The following is a 15,386-nucleotide window of genomic DNA, read 5'->3' as shown; positions in this document are numbered from 1 at the left end:
AAGACAAAAAAAAACAAAGATACCAAATGTTGGGGGAGTATGTAGAGAATGTGGAACCCTTATACACTGTGGGCAGAAATGTAAAATGGTATAGCCGCTGTAGAAAACAGAATGGAAGTTTTTCAAAAAACTAAAAATAGAACAACTACCAAAGGATTCAGTAATCCCACTGTTGAGTATATATCCAAAAGAAATGAAAGCAGGATCTGAAAGAGCTATGTAAATTGCAGTGTTTACTACAGCATTATTCACAATGGCCAATATTTGGAAATAACCCAAATGTCCATCATCAGGGGAATGGATAGAGAAAATGTGGGATGAGACACAACATAACATTAGTCAGCCTTTAAAAAGAAGGAAATACTACCATTTGTAACAAAATGGATGAGACCTGGATGAATAAATTCTAGAGATCTGCTTTACAATGTAGCTCCTATAGTTAACAATATGGTATTGTAAACTTAAAAACTTGTTAAGTGGATAGATCTTATGCTAAGCGTTCTTACCACAAAACAAAAAAATTTTTAAAAGACAAGGAGAAAAGTAAGTTTTTGGGAGTGGTGGATGTGTTTATTACCTTATTTGTAGTGACAGTATCATGAGTGTATATATATGTCCAAATTCATCAAAATGCATACATTAAATATGTGCAACTTTTAAAAATTAAGTATAACTCAATAAAGCTGAAAAAAAGGACAAAGTACAAAATGAGAAAAGAAGTGAAAAATGTAAAATCTAAAAGAAATTTAGATTATTTACTTCAGATGAGAAAATACTACTTTAACATTTGTCTGGAAGTAATGCTTTCTTTGAAGTGTTTTTGTTTAAGTGTTCTTTTTATGGAGGATTTCCACATTTCAATAATGGTGAAAGGCTCTGAATTTCAGCAGAGTGGATTGATATAAAATATAACAAAGAATTTTCTTCTCAATAGTAAGCTTTGTTAATACGGAACTTTATAACACTAGGTCAGGGTTTCCAAAGGAGCTATTTAGAAAGAGAATATGAAGTTGAACACACACTCCCATAGTTTAAATATTGCTTGCTTTAATGAGAGGTGACTAAGTAGAAAAACTTTTCAACTTTCAATTAGTCTATTCATACTTTTATAAATTTATATAAAAATAACAATATTTAAGTTTAACTTAAGTTCAGGAAGAACTGAGAAAAAGGACAATTAAATTTCTTGGGAAAATTGATAGAATAAAATTAAAAGACCTATCAGTTTAGATTCAGATTAAGTGACATTTTGATTTCAGATTTCCTTTTGTTCAAAAGTTATAGGTTCTGTTCATTTTCGACCTTGATTTTAGCACTTCAGTTCATGGATGGATTGAAAGGTACTCAACAGCACTAATCCAAAAAAATCTAAATATTTACTTTCAGTTTGATTACATATTCATAGTTTGCACTTGTTTGAGGATCATTATTTGATTCAATTCAAATTCTTAGTTGTGCATATTTTCTCAATTAAGCGATGCCTTTCTTGGGTTTGAAGTCAAGGACAGAGATTCAACAAATGCTTACTCTAATCTATTGGAAATGACCCTATTTTGAGAATTTATTATGTAGAAATGGCTTATTGATAAGCAGTATTTCCTGTTACTCCCAATTTGGAGAGGGTAGACTTCTTATTATGGGAAGATCATACAAGCATTTCCAAAAGGATAGATAAAATAATGTTAAAATTAAAAATAAAGTTGTCAGCAGTGAATGCATCAAAGTGATCAGTTCATGAAAGAAAGAGAGAAAGCTTCAAAGATAAGACAGTAAGAAGGAGTGCCCTGCCTAGAATAATTTAAACATTCATCAGAATGGACCAATATTGATATTTATGTATTAGAAAATAAATAAGTACATAAAAATTAATTAGCACTCATTGAACCTACCTGAGCAAGAGGCTTACTTTCACATAATGTATCATACTGGAAGAATTTGTCCAGCCCATGCTCCTTGGTAAAATGTTCAGACTCATCAGAGAAGAGGACAGCATCCCCATCAAAGGCTACACGGAGCTGAGTGTCACAGTAAGCCATGTCTTTGGCTCCATCAAACATTGTCGCAGAGGCAATACCTGATAGATCATGGAGACTGATTAATACTCTTCTCAGGTCCATGAGTTATAGTTTCTACCATTAAAAAACCAAATTCTCCCAGACCTTATGTTTTCTCTCTAGCTATTACCTGATGGCTCAACTCCTCTTCACAACCACAGATCTCAGAACAGTTGTCTATGCACTGCCTCTGTTTCTATAGTGATGGGAACATGTAAAATGGATTGTAGGACAATTACTGAGGATGTCCATTTCCAGGAAAGTCAAAGCTCTAAAGGACAGACTTAAGTGTTGCCCCATGTGGAAAAACTTCAGAAGAATATCCAACAAGACCATAAGCCTCATAATCATATGCGAAACTTAATGTAAGTAACCATTAGTGTAAACCTCTTTATTAACTAGAGGAATAAAATCAGACTAATACCTTCTTGTATTGCCTCTTGCACTTTTTCAGAATCTGCGGCAATATACAAGTTGGTAAGATATGCCTTCAAATAGCCAATGGGGTTTTTTCCACCGGTCAGACAGAAGCGGTCAATCAGTAAGCCTATTATCCGGCAAGAAAGACTTTGTTATGACAGAAATTAAAGACAAAAATGCTGTAAATCCAAGTAAAAGTTATGTTAGAGATAATTGAGTTTATTTGTAAATTCATCTGGCTTTATTTGTGAACCTAAAGGAAAGTTACCTTAGAAATAAACTTTAAAAATCATCTTATAGCACCAATATTTAAAATTCCTCAACTATTTTATGTAATAGTGGTTGTATTTGGTACATTATAGTTTATGGGCATAGTATATTCACATAGATCCTGCCATTTTATTCTCACAAACATACTGAAAGTATTATTATCTTCATTACAGGAAATGAAAGTTAGACATAAAGACTTATCTAACACACTGATTTAGATGCATAGAGCAGACTTGAGCCCAAGTGTTTGACTCTTGTCTAGGCTAGAACAGGGTACTTTTTCTTGAACTGCAGCCTCCTCACTAACTGTAAAGGTCTATTAAGATGTGGCTCTTGAGATCGCGCCACTGCACTGCAGCCTGGTGACAGAGCAAGACTCTGTCTCAAAAAAAAAAAAAAAAAGTAAAAAATAAAAAAGGCTCTATCTCAAAACCATACAGTTACATGGAAAGTAAACAACCAACCTGCTCCTGAATGACTTTTGGGTAAACAATGAAATTAAGGCAGAAATCAAGAAATTATTTGAACCTAATGATAATAAAGATACAACATACCAGAATCTCTGGGACATAGCTAAAACACTGTTAAGCGGGGAGTTTATAGCACGAAACACCTTCATCAAAAGATAGAAAGATCACAAATTAACAACATAACATCACACCTAGAGGAACTAGAAAAAGAAAAGAAAAAAACTAACCCTAGAGCTAACAGAAGAAAAGAAATAACCATAATCAGAGCTGAACTGAATGAAATTGAGATGTGAAAAAATATACAAAAGATCAACAAAACCAAAAGTTTGTTATTTGAAAGAATAAATAAGATTGATAGACTGCTAGCTAGACTAACAAAGAAAAAAAGAGAGAAAAATCCAAATAAACACAATCAGAAATGACACAAGTGACATTACTACCAACCCCACAGAAATAGTAAAACAAAACAAAAACCCCTCAGAGATTGTTACAAACACCTCTATGCATAGAAACTAGAAAACCTAGAAGAAATAGATAAATTCCTAGAAAAATACAACCTCCCAAGATTGAACCAGGAAGAAACTGAAACCCTGAACTTACCAATAACAAGTTTCTAAATTGAATCAGTAATAAAAAGCCTATCAACCATAAACAGCCCTGGACCAGATGGATCCTCAGCCAAATTCTACCAGACATATGAGAAGAACTGGTATGAATCCTACTGAAACTATTGTAAAAAATTATGTAGGAGGGACTCCTCCCTGACTCATTTTATGAGGTCAACATAACTCTGATACCAAAACCTGTCAGAGACACAGAAAAAAGAAAACTTCAGGCCAATATCCCTGATGAACACAGATGCAAAAATCCTCAACAAAATACTACCAAACCAAATCCAGCAGCACATCAAAAAGCTAATCTACCGTGATCAAGTAGGCTTTATTCCTAGGATGCATAGTTGGTTCAACATACACAAATCAATAAATGTGATTCATCAAATAAACAGAACTAAAAGTAAAAACTATATGATAATCTCAATAGATGCCAAAAAGGCTGTCAATAAAATTTAACATCCTTTCATGTTAATCCCCTCCCCAAAAAAACCCTCAACATTAAAGGAACATACTTCGAAATAATAAGAGCCATCTATGACAAACCCAGAGCCAACATCATACTGAATGGGCAAAAGCTAGAAGAACTGGAATAAGACAAGGACGCCCACTCTCACCATTTGTATTCAACATAGTCCTTGAAGTCCTAGCCAGAGCAGTCAGGCGAGAGAATGACAAAAGACGTTAAAATAGAAAGAGAGGAAATCAGATTATCTCTCCTGGAAGATGATATGATTTTTCACCTAGAAAATGCCATAGTTTCTGCCCCAAAGTTCCTAGCTCTGATAATAACTTCAGCAGTTTCAGGATACAAAATTAATATGCAAAATCAGTAGCATTTCTATATACCAACAATGTTCAAGCTAAAAGCCAAATCAAGAATGCAATCCCATTTGCAATCACCACACACAAAAATAAAATACCTAGGAGTACAGCTATCCATGGAGGTGAGAAATCTCTACAAGGATTACAAAACACTGCTGAAAAAAAATCAAAGACAGCACAAACAAATGGAAAAACATCCCATGATCATGAATAGGAAGAATCAATATTGTTAAAATGGCCATACTGCCCAAAGCAATTTACAGATTCAATGCTATTCCTATCAAACTACCAATGATATTTTTCACAGAATTAGAAAAAACTATTTGGAAATTCACATGGAATCAAAAAAGAGCTGGAATAGCCAAAGCAAACCTTAGCAAAAAGAACAAAGCTGGATGCATGATATAACCAAACTTCAAACTATACTACAAAGATACAATAACTAAAACAGCGTGGTGCTGGTACAAAAACAGACACATAGACCAATGGAACAGGTTAGAAAACCCAGAAATAAAGCCACACACCTAGAACCATCTGATCTTCAACCAAGTCAAGAAAAACGTGCAATGGGGAAAGGACTCTGTATTCAATAAATGGTGCTGGGATAACTGGCTAGCTATATGCTGAAGATTGAAATGGGACCCCTTCCTTTCACCAGATACAAAAATTAACTCAAGATGGATTAAAGACTTAAATGTAAAACCCAAAGCCAAAGCCCTAGAGGAAAACCTAGGAAATACCATTCTGGACAGGCTCTGGCAAAGATTTCATGATGACGACACCAAAAGCAATTGCAACAACAAGAAAAATTGACACATGGGAGCTAATTAAACTAAAGAGCTTCTGCATAGCAAAAGAAACTATCAACAGAGTAAACAAACAGCCTATAAAATGGAAGAAAATATTTTCAAACTATGCATTTAACAAAGGTCTAAAATCCAGAATTTGTGAGATATTTAAACAGATTAACAAGCAGTAACAAACAACCTCATTAAAAAATGGGCAAAGGACATGAATAGACACTTCTCAAAAGAAGACACACATGCAGCCAACAAGTATATGAAAAAAATGCTTAACCTCACTAATCATTAGAGAAAATCAAATCAAAACCACAATGAGATTATCATCTCATACCAGTCAGAATGGCGATTATTAAAAAGTCAAAAAATGACCTGCTGGTGAGGTTGTGGTTAAAAACGAACACTTATATGCTGCTTTTGGGGGTGTAAAATAGTTCAGCTGGTGTGGAAGGCAGGTTGCAGATTTCTCAACGAATTTTAAACAGAATCATCATTTGACCCAGCAATCCCATTGCTGGGTATATATCCAAAGGAATATAAATTGTTCTACCATAAGAATATATGCATGGCAGGGCATGGTGGCTCACGCTTGTAATCCCAGCAGTTTGGGAGGCTGAGGCGGGCAGATCATCTGAGGTCGGGAGTTTGAGACTGGCCTGATCAACATGGAGAAACCCTGTCTCTACTAAAAAAATACAAAATTAGTCAGGCGTGGTGGCACATGCCTGTAATCCCAGCTACTCGGGAGGCTGAGGCAGGAGAATCACTTGAACCAGGGAGGCGGAGGTTGCAGTGAGCCAAGATAGCGCTATTGCACTCCAGCCTGGGCAACAAGAGCAAAATTCCGTCTCAAAAAAAAAAAAAATAATATATGCACACATATCTTCATTGCAGGACCATTCACAATAGCAAAGACAAGTAGTCAACCCAAATGCCCATTGATGATAGACTGGATAAACAAAATGTAGTGCATATATACCATGGAACACAACCATAAAAAGAATGAGATCATCTTTTTTGTAGCAACATGGATGGAGCTGGAGGCTATTATCCTAGGTGAATTAATGCAGCAACAGAAAACCAGATACCACATGTTCTCACTAATAAGTGGGAGCTAAACATTGAGTATAAGTGGACACAAAGAAGGGAGCAATAGACATCAGGGCCTATTTGAAGGTGGAGGGTGGGAGGCAGATGAGGACTGAAAAACTACCTATTGGGTAATATGCTTATTACCTAGGTAATGAAGTAATCTCTACACCAAACCCTCATGACATGCGATTTAGTCATTTAACAGTGAATTATCATCATTAAACATTAATATAACATCAAATGCTTTTTAAAATCAGTAACAATTACAAAAAAACACTGGCTGTTTGTAAGAGGTTTATAAAATATGCACCTTCATATACTATCGGTAAAAGTATACATTGGTACAAGCTGTCTAGAAAGTGATTTGATGATATGCAATATGTATCAAGAGCTTTTAACAGGTTTTTACCTTTTGACCTAAGATTCCTTATTTTTTAAAAAGGAATATTCTGAAATTCTGATAAAGATTTCTATAGAAAGGTCTCAGTTTAGGGTTATTTATAAAAGCAAAACATGTTCAACAATGTGACAGTAGTTATATAAAGTATAGGATTATCCATATGATAAAATATCATGTACCAATTCAAAGGGTTTTTTTTTTAGATATATGATAAACTGGGTGGCTGCACATGATATAAAGCAGAATACTGTGTCTAGTTAGTTGTTTGTCATCTGTATGGACCAAGAGAGTAGGTCAGGTCCATTAACTGTCTTGGTGGAAGTATCTGCTTTGGTATTAGAAAATGCTCTCATTTTTTCGCTTAGTCAATATTGGGCATATGTGGCACAAAAGTGTACTCTACAAATCCCTAAATCATAGGAATTTCATCACCCAGAAATTATTTGGTGACACTAAGACTCCAGAAATGATTAAAGCATCATCCCTCTTCTTAAGGAGATCACAGTTCACTGAGGAGTCTGGCATGTAAAACATTTATTATAATAACGACCCTGGCAGATGGAGATACGAATTGCTTTCAGTACCCAGAGAAGGAAGTAACTAACTCTTCTGGGTCAAAAGATTTTTATTCCATGAACAAGGCTGCATGAGAAGGTTGTACACAATCAGTTCATCAGCAGAATTAACAGGTAAATAAATGATTTCTTATGCTTCCAGCCTTGATAGGTCAGCGTGGTGAGGGATAGATAGACCTCAATCACCTACTAAATCAATTAAGGCTATGTGTTGTTAAATACTAGCTGTTGTTTACTAGGTGATTGCTATATGCCACTCATCTATGTTAAATTTTTATGTTCTCTCTTTTTACTTCATAACACTATGAAGACTGCACTTTTAAAAGGCAAAAATTTTTAAAATGTGCTTCAATGATTCCAGCCTTATAGTTAGAATAATATAAAGTAAAACTCATAACTTATATCTTGATTATTTATAAATATGCCCAATTTAAATGTTATTTTAACTTCACATACCCATTTAGAATATAGGCTAATTGTGCCTGAAATAATTCAGGTAGTTCCATAATAGGAAAAGTTGGAACTTTCTCTTAAAGTCCCCAACACACTGATAGAAACATTGAAGAGACTAGAATCAATCAAATGCTCTGTGTAAATTATTTTATGTGTGGGGAGAGAGAGCAGCCGGGGACAATCAGATTTTAAGAGTGGAAAGGAGAGGTGAAAACCTTTAAACCTTTAACACGAATCTGTGGTGAGCAAGAAGTTTGATCACACAGTAAAAGCCTTTGGGTTGACGGCTCCTTGAAGTCAAGTTCAGAAGTGAAAAACATACAACAGAGAAATATATTGCAGGACCTAGGATTAAGACTTTGAAATTCACACTTGACAAGTTAAGTCCAGAGCTTTGAGCCCAACTCTGTGCTGAAGTTAAAAATGAGCATGGCCTCTCTTGTTCTGACATAGGCAAATAAACATTCCTGGCGCAGAAGGGGGTGTCAGTATCAAAGACACTGCATTTGGTTAAGCCACAGTTAGCAAAATAACATGGCTTCTCTCTTTCAGAGCGGAGAGCTGGTCTTCCACATGGTATTTATTTTACTTACCGTAGTGATTGACGCTGTTTATAAGCCGCACTCCCACTTGGGCATGGTTATTAGTCATCAGTACAATATCAAATAAGTCCTGTTCATCAGGATATAGATCACGGAGTCTAGCATTGACATACTGTAGTGCCTGCAGGTTACAAACATGAATGTGTGTAAAGAGGGGCAGGCAGGGTGGATTTGGGGAGGCCAGAGAGGAAGCATCTCATCAGAGTCAAATTCAAGCTCTGAAGAATCTTCACTGAGAGATTCTGGCGCCTTTAAGGAAGATTTATCCTATGCATTTCTGTATTATCAACCTCTCATTCATAGGAACTCAGTTAATGTTCACAATACATGAGTAATGTTTGTTGAAAATTGTTTCAACTTTGGGTTCACTAGAATTATCTCTGGGGGACAGGTAGAGAGTAGGGTCAGGCTAACCCTTTTATGCTTTGTCTATGTTTGATTGATTTTTAAAATCTGCTTTTATCGATCATCTAATGATTGTTTTTTAATTTTGAAAAATATGGACTGCTTCATGAATCTGCATGTCATCCTTGCCCAGAGGTCATGCAAATCGTCTCTGTTTTGTTCCAATTTTAGTATATATTCTGTCAAAGAGAGTACTTTGTGTATTAACATGTATCTTTAGGTTTGTGGCTCCTGCCTATGCTTTTACTATGTCTCGTAAGTACATTCTACCAACAACTTGTAGAGGTGTCATTTGTTTTTGCATGGTTATGATGTTGTGTAATATTTATATGAGCAGATCAAAGTTGTAGGTGCTATACATTTCGGTGTAAGTTCAGAGAACCTTACCTTCTCTATTAAAGTCACACCCGTAAGTGCCAAGGGCATCTTTATTTTCTTAATATGCTATGTTTGGGGCCAGAAGAGCTAATGTGAATTTCATTTCACTGTAATATGGCGTTTTATTTCTACTACTCAGGATTGTAAACTCATTATGGCTTCTTAGCACTCCTTCGAGGGAGAGAGGCTTCTGTTACAGGTCTCATGATTAGGACTTTACTTAGGGAAGGCCAACATACCAAATCTAGGGCTGTGGGCTGGAGTCCCTTCCTCCACAGTCTGGAAGGCTGTGCGAAATCATAAACTGATCTGGGTCAGGTAGAAGGAGACAAGAATGACAGGGTGGGCTAGGAATCATCTGGGAAATTGGATGCCCTCCCAAGGGTTGGCCTGGGTCCCTCCCTCGCCATCGAGGGTCCTGGCGGGCCAAAGACAGCTTGCAGAATACCTTGACGAAGCGGAACGCCGGGCCCGGGGTCAGGATGACGTTCTCATTGGTGAGCTGATACTCCATGTACTTTTCCAGACCCTCTTCCTCGTAGATTTTCCTGCCGTCCACCATGTTGAAGAGCGCGCAGGATGAGAGAGCAATGGTGATGGCATTCTTGGGTTTGGGCTGCAGAGAGGGACGCCAACGGGAGGATAGTCACATAGCCACGAAGGGGACAGGGTTGGGGCTCCTCCAGGGTAGTGTGAGAGTAGGACAGCGGGCCCCTGGTTGGAGAAGCGGGATGCTGGAGACAGCTGAGGCTGGGACTCCCCGAAGTTTGGGGAGGAGAAGCGGGAGACAGGGGAGGACCTCCCTGCGCAGTGGAGAGAAGGGCGGCTGGAAGAGGCTCTGCTGCGGGCTGCAAGGAGGGGCGCCCCCGATGCCAGGGGCGGCGGGCTGGCTCACCGGCCAGGGGCGCGAGCAGCTCGGGTTCTTCTCGTAGAACGACCTCATGGATGCCCAGTAGACAGCCTCGTAGTTGTCCTCGTCCTCCCGCTGCTGCTGCTGCTCGGACAGAGAGTCGCGGTCCAGCTGGGTGGAGGCGGGGTAGATCCCCCTGCGCTGGCTGGAGGACTTCCACTCGGTGGGGGACGTGCGCGAATATTCCCGCGGCTGCGAGTCCCGGGTCTGGTGGTTTTCCCGCACGATGCCTTGGGCCCAGGCCTCCGGATTCTCTTGCATTTTGGTGCTGCGCCGGGAGCCAGGATCGGGCTCTGGGGGCGTGGGAGGCCGCGAGTCCAGCGACCGGGACGGCTGGGGCGACGCGGGTGCCTGGAGCGAGGGCTGCCCGGACAGTGGCGGCGGTGAGGAGTCATGCAGGCTTGGGGAGGTGGATGGAGTCCGGGAGCTCGTGGAGCTGCTGGGGAGCTGCAGCAAGACAATGGGCGTCTGAAGTCGAGGCCTGCCTGCCCATCTCCCGTCAAAGATCTGTCCCTTCTGCCTATTCCATTCCTAGACCTTGGATGGGTGCTGGTTCATCTCAGCTCCTTAAGTAGGGCTTGAGGGACCCGGACATTTCTAGGCCTCAGCTGCTTGATATTTCTGTTAAACAGACACAGAGACTGTCTGCTTTCATTCTCCCCTAGCTTCCCCATAAGCATTTCACACATTTTTATTTGTTTGGAGTAGATAGGACCCAGTCCTCTTCCTCCGCCTTAGGCAGCTGACGCATGGTTTGCAAAGTTCTGTTCCCTGCTCGGCATATACCTACTCGGTCAGAGGCCTGCAGGTAGGACAGAGGGCGTGCAGAATGGATCTTGCTTGGCCAGTGCCTTAGTGTGCGACTTCCAGTTAACTCCATGAGCAAAGTGGGCCAGACATTCTCACAAGGACACTCTACATAGCACCTCAGGGCATGTCTCTCCCCGCTCCCCATGTGAATGATGCAGTGATGGCTGGGAAAGTCTCTTGTCTGGAGACTGGAGCATCTCCCCAGGGCCTTCAGAGCTCCTTGTGCCAGTGAAGCACAGTTACATAGAATCATCTTCCTAAACAGGAAGGGGCCATTCTAGAGAAAAAACTCCTTTACTAAGGTGAGCAAGAAGTTATTAGGTATCCATATATGATTTCAGATTGTTTCACACATGACTCAAAAAAGCATGTTTTTGTTTAGATGATTGAGTCAAATCTGACAGAGATGATGAATTGGGTAGGAATGCATACTCTCCCAGTGGCTGGATCTGGATCATTCGCTCTGCTTCCAAAATCTTAATCTCAAAACTTTTTTTTAAATTGCTTATGTGGTCAGGCCTAATTAAAAACTCAAAGCCCCACACAATCTGACACTCTTTTTCTCTTGTGGTGACCATTTCCTTCCTTCTTCTAAGAATCACAGTTAATTACTATTTGTTGAATGAAGGAAGGAAGGAGGAAGTGTGCAGCCTCTAGATCTAGAGCCCCTGGGTTTTAATGCTAGCTCTACCACTTATTAATGTGAAACCTTAAATTCCCTCTGTACTTCAGGTTTCTCAGTGGTAAAATGGGATTTATGGGTGGAAGGGAGTTCTCTTGAGGGCTAAATTAGCTAACACATGTAAAGCACATAAACAGGGCCTGGCACATAGAAAGCATCAATAAATGTTAACCATTGTTATTATTCTATCATCTACTCCTCCCTTTCATCTTTACCTCTACCTTAGCACTGGTGTTCCTGCTTCTAGGCTCATCTATGGATGGAGCCTTGGTGGATGGGCTCCGGGATGTTCTAGACCATTGACTGCGCACAAGGTACCCTCGAGAGTCTGTCTTCCGCAGTGATGATTCTTGTGATCTCTGTGATGGAAAGAAGAAGCCCAAGGGTGTAAAACCCCATCAGCAGCTCCTTCTATACATGTGCCTGCAGAATAGTCATGTCAGGCTGAATATAGCAGCACCCAGTGAGAAGATCCCTGGCCTCAATGACTCTTAACTCAACCTGAACTCTTGTGTACTATTCTAACTCTGGTCTAGTCCTCACTTCTGTTTGGAGTATCTATGTGGGGGTCCACTTGAAAGAGCATCCAAAACCAAGATACAAACATATTTTTTCACTGTGACTTCTCTTATATGGAACTTAGTATGGTTCACCATTGTTCCTCCCTTTTGCTCACTTCCCTTGAGGATAAGCCTGTTAACAGATGCTGAAACAATATATCCACTATTTTTTACCAGACTGTAAAGGTGAGGGCAGCTGGTGCCCCACTGAGGTTGCAGGGGGACTCTAAGGCAGCTGCTTAAAAGGAATGGAGCCTTCAAACTTTTCTTTTAGGAGAAACAAGAATAAAGGAGACCACGAAGCAGCAAAGTAAAAGAGTTTATATTTGCCATATTCTTCCCCTCACCCAGATTGTCTGTGGTTCCCCTCCAGAACCAGTAGTGTGATCTCTGCTCACCCTCATCATGGTGATCTGCTGGCCCTGCTCCCACAACAGGCACATGTGAATATAAATACGTATTGTGCGGCAGGGGCCAAGGGCTGTTCCCTCAGCTGCACAAAGGCAGCGTCTACACGACGAGTGACCCCGGAAGGGGCAACATCTCAGCGAGTGATTCGGATTGACTGCACGCCTCATCTGAAAGATTGTGCAGAAAGTGGTCAATGCCATGGCCAGACCCCCTCCCCTCCCTGATTTGAACAAAGACCAGTCTCCTCCCTGTGTAGGCTGAGCAGAGGAGCCTGCTGTGGTTCCACACATTCTAAGTGAACACTAGGGTATGGATGGAGGGGAAGGCAGGGCCCAACCTCTCCTAGTTCCTTAACCTCCTCATGACGACATTAGGGACGCCTTAATACAATTCTCAACAGCTTGGTCTTCTCTCCCAGAACTCCCTGCCCCCTAACATTTTCCATTATGCTTTCTGCTCCTTAATTACCTCACCTCTGCTACAGAGATCGGCTCACCTGATTGCTCAGACGAACTCCTGTTTTGTCAGATTCCTTTCTTTTTTCTGCTTCTAGACTCTCTTTTGAGGACCTCATTCCGGGCTCATTCTTGACAAGGAAACAAAGAATGTTTATTAATTTTTAATCTCAGGGCATTAGGAACTTTGGCTTTCGGAATAAAAGGATAAAGAAAACCTAGAATTTATTTATTTGCCAATGTAAAAAGGTATAAACTCTAGACCTTAGTTTCCCCTGTTCTAACAAGCATGAGTAAAAGGTAACACATATTTTATTAAAAAGAATTATATAAACAAGTTTTAATATAGAAATTTGCTGGTTCATAGATTTGAGATATAAAGCATTTATTGTTTAAAGGCCGATAACATGGGAAATACTAGAGAATTGTGAAGTTTATGTAGAATAAGTTTGTTTTTTTTTTCTCTATTACTCTGAAGATTGCTACTTATGGAACTTACTTTTCCTTGCCATTTAGAATTCAATTTTTTCTTGTTTTCATCATCACTATAGCTCAAATTTTCTGTGGATCTAGCCTCACCAATATTAGATTGATTTCTAAATATAAAGACCTTAATCTCATACAAATTTATTGAAAGTCATGTCTTCTGTTCCTATCATCTAATTACTCATAGATCTAGAGTGGAAAGGGATTTCTTACCAACAAATTAACAACAGTTAGGGAAAACCAAGTAAAAGAGCACAAGAAGATAACTCACTTTATGGAACTCTACTCAAATATTTATGTTTTCATTTTCATTTGGAGGAGATACTTATTGGAGTATTATTTGAACTGTTTCGTGCTAAGTAAGTAGCTGCAATGTGATCAAGATTAGTGTTATTTACATGTTTAAGGAGCACAACTTCTAGGTTAGACCAAGATCCACTAGAGCAGTCTATATTCATCCGTTTATGCTCTGTGTCTTGCACGCAGGAAAAATCTCATCAATGTTAGTTGCATGAAAATGTTAGTTGCATGAGAGAATGGCATAGCTGTATGGCTCCTGAACTAATTTTAAAATCTTTTCATCAACCCTCACCCCCGTTATACACATACATAGCAGTCACCATAATATCCTCTTACTTCTAATTCCAGGTGATATTTTGAATCCAGTTCCTTTTTTCTATCTCTGTTATCATTGCCTTGTTCTAGGCCTCTGACCATCCTGGGACTACATTTTTATAATATAGCCTTTTGAACAGGTTTCCTGGCCTTAAATCCTCTCCACTTCTAGATCTGTCCACCATATTTATTTAGAGTAATATTTACAAGATGTAAATCTAGTAATGCTTCATTCCTGGATAAACACTTTCTTCACTTGGTTTGACCAGGAGACTCATGATGTTTTCCCGTGTACCTGCTACTTGCATGCCCTTCACTCTATACTTTATCACCATGTTCTGCTAATACCAAGTGACTTGTATTTGCCTGCATACTCCAGCCTTATTTCCTTATGGTCTCCTCTTCTCTCTTGTGTTCTTCAAAACCCAGCTCAGTGTGACCTGGGGGAAGTTCCCAGAGTGAAATATTGCCCTGTGTTGCTTGTGTCTTTTGTACATACTTTTACGGAGCAATGAGTTGTCCTTTGTCTATTCTCTTTCCTACTAAGCCATGCATTCTTCAAAGACAGCCACTGTTTTTACCTTTTACTACTAACATATGAGTATATGCTAAATGAATACTGACTTATTGGAATCATTTATATACTACATGTTTTAATCTTTTTCTTTGCTGTCTTCATTTTTTAAAAAATTCTCCTTCTTCCCTTTTCTCTGCTCTTTCCATTGCCTTTATTCTCTCCCTTCTCTTTTCCTCTACCTGAAGCCATTATCTGAAATTATTTGATCGTTGCAGAGCCTTTGCAGAGGCAAATGATGGACTGATATCCACATTTCTTCAGCCCCATGGCAAGATTCTAAGACACTCAATTCACTCACCTTTTTCTGTCTGAGAGATGTTTGACTCATTTTTTTAACTTGAAATTCATTTGTTGTTATCCAGATTTTTGTCTCCCCAGCTCCATTTCCTGTCACTTCCCTTGCTCAGTCTAGCTTTGCATTTAGAATGTCAAATTTATGACATCATATGTGATTCCATAGTAACAAACTGACTCTATGAATATGTGATTAACCTTTTCTTAAAAAAAAAAAAAAGTTTCTTCATT

General features: G+C 39.2%; 1 protein-coding gene and 1 non-coding gene across 7 annotated transcripts in view; both read right to left on the bottom strand.

The window, feature by feature from the left end:
* The window catches only part of NT5C1B (5'-nucleotidase, cytosolic IB), a 27,241-nt gene extending 11,855 nt beyond the window's left edge, over positions 1 to 15,386 (bottom strand). Inside the window, exons 1-9 of one of the 6 annotated variants that reach the window (XM_055252888.2) lie at positions 15,160 to 15,386; positions 13,225 to 13,314; positions 12,665 to 12,895; positions 11,979 to 12,116; positions 10,251 to 10,712; positions 9,804 to 9,971; positions 8,564 to 8,693; positions 2,479 to 2,601; positions 1,890 to 2,074 (exon numbers count right to left, since the gene is read on the bottom strand). In XM_055252888.2, coding sequence (XP_055108863.2) covers positions 1,890 to 2,074; positions 2,479 to 2,601; positions 8,564 to 8,693; positions 9,804 to 9,971; positions 10,251 to 10,712; positions 11,979 to 12,116; positions 12,665 to 12,895; positions 13,225 to 13,314; positions 15,160 to 15,189 — 1,557 coding nt within the window. In that variant the 5' untranslated portion in view covers positions 15,190 to 15,386. Of the gene's footprint in view, positions 1 to 1,889; positions 2,075 to 2,478; positions 2,602 to 8,563; positions 8,694 to 9,803; positions 9,972 to 10,250; positions 10,713 to 11,972; positions 12,117 to 12,664; positions 12,896 to 13,224; positions 13,315 to 15,159 lie in introns of all 6 variants that reach the window. The other 5 variants (XM_055252889.2, XM_055252890.2, XM_055252892.2 and 2 more) reach the window with 5 other exon arrangements.
* LOC129468785 (U6 spliceosomal RNA) lies at positions 9,066 to 9,170 on the bottom strand. Its single transcript, XR_008652844.1, has one exon. It is a non-coding gene; the product is annotated as a U6 spliceosomal RNA (small nuclear RNA).

Source organism: Symphalangus syndactylus, chromosome 18 (genome assembly GCF_028878055.3).
Source record: "Symphalangus syndactylus isolate Jambi chromosome 18, NHGRI_mSymSyn1-v2.1_pri, whole genome shotgun sequence".
In the NCBI taxonomy this organism is placed as follows: Eukaryota; Metazoa; Chordata; class Mammalia; order Primates; family Hylobatidae; genus Symphalangus; species Symphalangus syndactylus.
This window is presented reverse-complemented; position numbering and strand designations above follow the sequence as displayed.